At 47.9% G+C, this 5,391-nt stretch overlaps 1 protein-coding gene across 1 annotated transcript; it reads left to right on the forward strand.

Moving 5' to 3' along the window:
• The first annotated feature begins 344 nt into the window (after nucleotides 1–344).
• On the forward strand, nucleotides 345–2,057 carry LOC123123869 (subtilisin-like protease 4). The gene has a single exon (XM_044544514.1). The coding sequence runs from the start codon at nucleotides 364–366 to the stop codon at nucleotides 1,912–1,914; it is 1,551 nt and encodes a 516-aa protein (XP_044400449.1). The 5' UTR covers nucleotides 345–363; the 3' UTR covers nucleotides 1,915–2,057.
• The last annotated feature ends 3,334 nt before the right edge of the window (nucleotides 2,058–5,391 follow it).

Raw genomic sequence — 5,391 nt, forward strand, 5'->3', positions numbered from 1 at the left:
AATCGGTACGTTACTTGCCCGAGATTCAATCGTCGGTATCCCAATACCTCGTTCAATCTCGTTATCGGCAAGTCCACCGGCATCTTGGACACGGGGATCCTGCCCAGCCACCCTTCCTTCGGCGACGACGGCCTCGAGCCGCCGCCCAAGACCTGGAAGGGCACGTGCGAGTTCAAGGCCGTCGCCGGCGGCGGATGCAACAACAAGATCATCGGGGCGCGCGCGTTCGACAGCGCCGCCGTCAACTCGTCGGCGCCGCCGGTGGACGACGCGGGCCACGGCACGCACACGGCCAGCACGGCCGCGGGCAACTTCGTGGAGAACGCCAACATCCGGGGCAACGCGGACGGCACGGCCTCGGGGATGGCGCCGCACGCGCACCTGGCGATATACAAGGTCTGTACTCGCAGCCGCTGCTCTATCATGGACATCATCGCTGGGCTGGACGCCGCCGTCAAGGACGGCGTCGACGTGCTGTCCTTCTCCATCGGCGCGCAATCCGGCACGCAGTTCAACTACGATCCCATCGCCATCGCGGCGTTCCAGGCCATGGAGCGCGGCATCTTCGTCAGCTGCGCGGCGGGCAACGCCGGTCCGGACCCGGGCTCCGTCGGCAACGGGGCGCCTTGGATGCTCACCGTCGCGGCCGGCACCATGGACCGCGCGATACGCACCACCGTGAGGCTCGGCAACGGCGAGGAGTTCGACGGCGAGTCCCTGTTCCAGCCGGGCAACAACTCCGCCGCGAAGCCGCTTCCGCTCGTGTACCCCGGCGCCGACGGCTCCGACACTAGCCGTGATTGCAGCGTGCTGCGCGGAGCCGAGGTGAGCGACAAGGTGGTGCTCTGCGAGAGCAGAGGCCTAAACGGCCGCATCGAAGCTGGCCAGACCGTGTCCGCGTACGGCGGCTTGGGCATGATCGTCATGAACAGAGCAGCCGAAGGGTACACCACCTTCGCCGACCCGCATGTCCTCCCTGCGACGCACCTGAGCTACGATGCCGGGACCAAGATCGCGGCCTACATTAACTCCACGGCCAACCCGACGGCGAGCATCGCGTTCAAGGGCACAGTCATGGGCGCGCTGCCGGCGCCGGCCGTTACGTTCTTCTCGTCCCGAGGTCCGAGCAAGGCCAGCCCGGGCATCCTGAAGCCGGACATCACGGGGCCCGGCATGAACATACTCGCGGCGTGGGCGCCGAGCGAGTCGCACACGGAGTTCTCCGACGGGGGCGTCGGCCTGTCTTTCTTCGTGGAGTCTGGCACGTCCATGTCGACGCCGCACCTGAGCGGCATCGCCGCACTCATCAAGAGCCTGCACCCGGACTGGTCACCGGCGGCGATCAAATCGGCGATCATGACGACGTCGGACGCAGTGGACCGCACCGGCGTGCCCCTCAAGGACGAGCAGTACCGCCACGCCACCTTCTACGCCATGGGCGCGGGCTACGTCAACCCCGCGCTCGCCTTCGACCCCGGCCTAGTCTACGACCTCCACGCCGACGACTACCTCCCCTACCTCTGCGGCCTCGGCCTCGGCGACGAGGGCGTTACCGAGATCGCTCACCGCCCGGTCACCTGCGCCAACCTCAAGGCCACCACCGAGGCAGAGCTGAACTACCCGTCCCTCGTCGTCAACCTGCTGGCCCAGCCGATCACGGTCAACCGCACGGTGACCAACGTCGGGAAGCCGAACTCCGTGTACACCGCCGTGGTGGACATGCCCAAAGACGTGTCGGTGACGGTGCAGCCGCCGATGCTGCGGTTCACGGAGGCCAAGGAGAAGCAGAGCTTCACGGTGACGGTGCGGTGGGCGGGGCAGCCGAGCGTCGCCGGCGCCGAGGGCAACCTGAAGTGGGTCTCCGATGACCACATCGTGCGGAGCCCCATTGTGGTTCCGCCCAAGGCCGCGTAGTAATTCTGCGACCGGCAGCATGTATAGCTAGCTAGTAGCATCGGGTAGGCTGCTGCGCTTCCGTGGTTTTGCGCAGGCTGCATGCAAACTGGAGCGATTTTGTTCTGTAAATAGCGCGAATCAATAAAAATGTGTCTCCAGAACATCTGGTCGTCTAAGAATAGAGGGGATCCATGCATGTGTTTCCTTTTTTATCTGAGGGTCAAGATTTGCAATGAACTGCATGACTAGTTGACTACACTCACTGCATGCATGATGGTGGATCACGCAAACATCGGAAACGTCGAGGACGAATTGTTTCCAACGTGTTCAGTGGCAACTTGCCTTTTCCTCGATGCCAACTCTTCTTTTTTTACACCTCCTTGATGCCAACTCTATACTGCGGCAAGGCAAAGTGAGTGCTCATGGAAACACAGTCATTAGCATGTCCAGCAAAGCAAAGTGATGGTTCAATGCTCGTGGCAACATATACTACCATTTCCAGCATGTTAATTATCGGGAGCTTGGATAAAAGCAAGGCTTGGCGGTGCTGGTTAGCAATAAAGTACATATAGTTCCACTCCAGTGTTTGATTGTCTTGCACATGGCTTCTGCAACTTGTCTCCCACTGGTTCTCGCCGTCTCGAGCAAACTCTTTTGATCTGCATCTGTTCAGTTTAGTGCACTCTTCAGTTTTTTTTAGTTTTTTTTTTGATAAAGTGAGTTTCCTCTTCGATTTTCATTATAGAAACCACGATATCTGTTACAACTATTACTATAACCAGCAAACAGGAAAATAAAAACAAATGGCACCTCTCCAGTCTAATGACGATCAAATTACTTTCTCATTAAGTTTTTGAATGTTGAAGATGATGTTGTGGAGGTACAGCCTATGGACCTTTAAAGAAATTTCTTTTAAACAAAAGATCAACCAATACATGTCCTTTTTCGCAACAGCATTTAAAGGATTGTCTTTTAAACGGAAAAAAAATATCAATCAATACATTTCTTTTTTTGCAACAACATTTGAATAAATTCCTTTTAAGCATAAAACAATCAATATATTTCCTTTTCTGCAACAACATATAAATACATTCCTTTTACACAACAAATCAATCAATGTATTTCCTTCTTTACAACAACATTTAAATACATCCCTTTTAAACAAAACACCAATCAATATATTTCCTTTTTTGCGCCAACATTTAAATACATCCCTTTTAAACATAAAATCAATCAATGTATTTCCTTTCCCTAAAAAAATCAATGTATGTCCATTTTTACACAAACAATTAAATGCATTCCTTTTAACACAAGATAAATCAATGCATTTACATTTTTGTAGCAACATTTAAATACATTTATTTTTAACAAAACATCGATCAATATATTTCTTTTTTTGCAGACATTTAAATACATTCCTTTTAAACATAAAATCAATTAATGTATTTCCTTTTTTGCACCAACAATTAAATACATTTTTTTAAACATAAAATCAATCAATGTATTTCCTTTTTTGCACCAACCTTTAAATAAATTCCTTTTTTGTAGTTACCTTTAAATAAATTCTTTTTAAACAAAAAAAATCATTTTATTCCGAAATGCTTATGAGTGCAGTTGCACTAACTAGGCTACCCGAGCGCACGCGGTACGCGACAAAAATTTCACACGGCACAATCGAGGTGCATCCGAGCAGACCTGTCATAAAGGATAATTAACATCCCGTGTCATCATCACGATCCTTACTTTGCACAAGTCAAGAAAAGAAAAAAACATGTGCATTTATCTGGGTTTTATAAATTTAGAAAGCCGTAACTTTTGATTTGAGTATCAGAATTTAAATTCGTTTTCATCATTGGGTTACTCGCGACGAGTTCTTCAAAACTAGATCCCATATAAGTATATTTTTCAACGAACTATTTGTAGAGTAACTTTGGGTGTTGTAAATGCAACTTTAGTGCTACAGGAAATGAGCTTCTTAGTTTGCCTACTATGATTGCCTATCAACAAAAAGTCCTTCTAAGTTATCTCCCGCGACTGTCATGTTCACTAAATTCACATATAAATTGTCTACCCCAATATCGAGTATGCTAACACTATGTTTCACAGACTCGGAGTATAGGTAACATGAGGTACACCGACAAACGACTTCTCCTATCACCATAGCCAAACTCATTAGTGATGACATGAAACCGAGCATCATTGTTAGACAATTAATTATCAATGCTAAGTTCTCGTGATTTATTGGGGCAGTTGCTCGGATTCGTTTTGAACTGGTTTTTGCATTTGTCTTTTTTGTAATATAGTTGCTTGGTTTTGATAGGCAGTTTCTTGGATTTTTTTTGCTACAACAATTTTTCATTTTGTGTTTTTTTGTAATTGATTGTTTTGGATTTTTGCTAGAATAGATAAGGTGCATGGGGAGTGAGATCAGATAGTTATCTATAATGGCTATTCAAGTTGGTCATACGTTTTTTCTGCCTAAAGTATACAAGCTAAGTAGTAATGGTAGGGATAGTTTGTAAGTCTTCATCGTATCTACTTTTTCAAACACTTTTGCTCTTATTTTGGACTCTAATTTGCATAATTTGAATGAAACTACCTCAGACTGGCGTTGCTTTCAGCAGAATTGCCATTGATGTTGTTTTTGGGCAGAAATCAAAGTTCTCGAATTGACCTGAACAATTACGTAGAATTTTTATGGAAAATTTAAAAAATACTGGTGGAAAAAAATATACCAGAGGGGGGCCACCCAGGAGCCACAAGCTCAGGGGGCGCGCCCATCCCCCAGGGCATGCCCTACGACCTAGTGAGCCCCCTGGACCTCCGGCAACCCTAACTCCAACTCCATATATTCCTATTCGCCAAGAAAAACCCAGAGAGAAGAATTCATCACGTTTTATGATATGGAGCCGCCGCCACCTCCTGTTCTTCATTGGGAGGGCTGATCTAGAGTCTGTTCAGGGCTCTAGAGAGGGGGATTCGACGCCGTCGTCATCATCAACCTGCCTCCATCACCAATTTCTTGATGCTCATCGCCGAGAGTGAGTAATTCCTTCGTAGGCTTGCTGGACGGTGATGGGTTGGATGAGATTTATCATGTAATCGAATTAGTTTTGTTAGGACTTGATCCGTAGTATCCACTATGTTCTGATATTGATGTTTCTATCACATTGCTATGTTTAATGCTTGTCACTAGAGCCCGTGTGCCATGATTTCAGATTTGAACCTATTATGTTTTCATAAATATATGTGTGTTCTTGATCCTATCTTGCAAGTTATATGCACCTATTACGTGTTATGATCCACATACCCCAAGGTGGCAATAATTGGGATTCTTTCCGGTGATTGCCGTAGTTTGAGGAGTTCATGTATTCACTAAGTGTTAATGCTTTGTTTTGGTTCTCTATTAAAAAGAGGCCTTAATATCCCTTAGTTTCCTTATGGACCCCGCAGCCATGGGAGGGTAGGACGAAAGATGTCATGCAAGTTCTTTTC

The sequence above is a fragment of the Triticum aestivum genome, chromosome 1B, assembly GCF_018294505.1.
Source record: "Triticum aestivum cultivar Chinese Spring chromosome 1B, IWGSC CS RefSeq v2.1, whole genome shotgun sequence".
Taxonomy (NCBI): Eukaryota; Viridiplantae; Streptophyta; class Magnoliopsida; order Poales; family Poaceae; genus Triticum; species Triticum aestivum.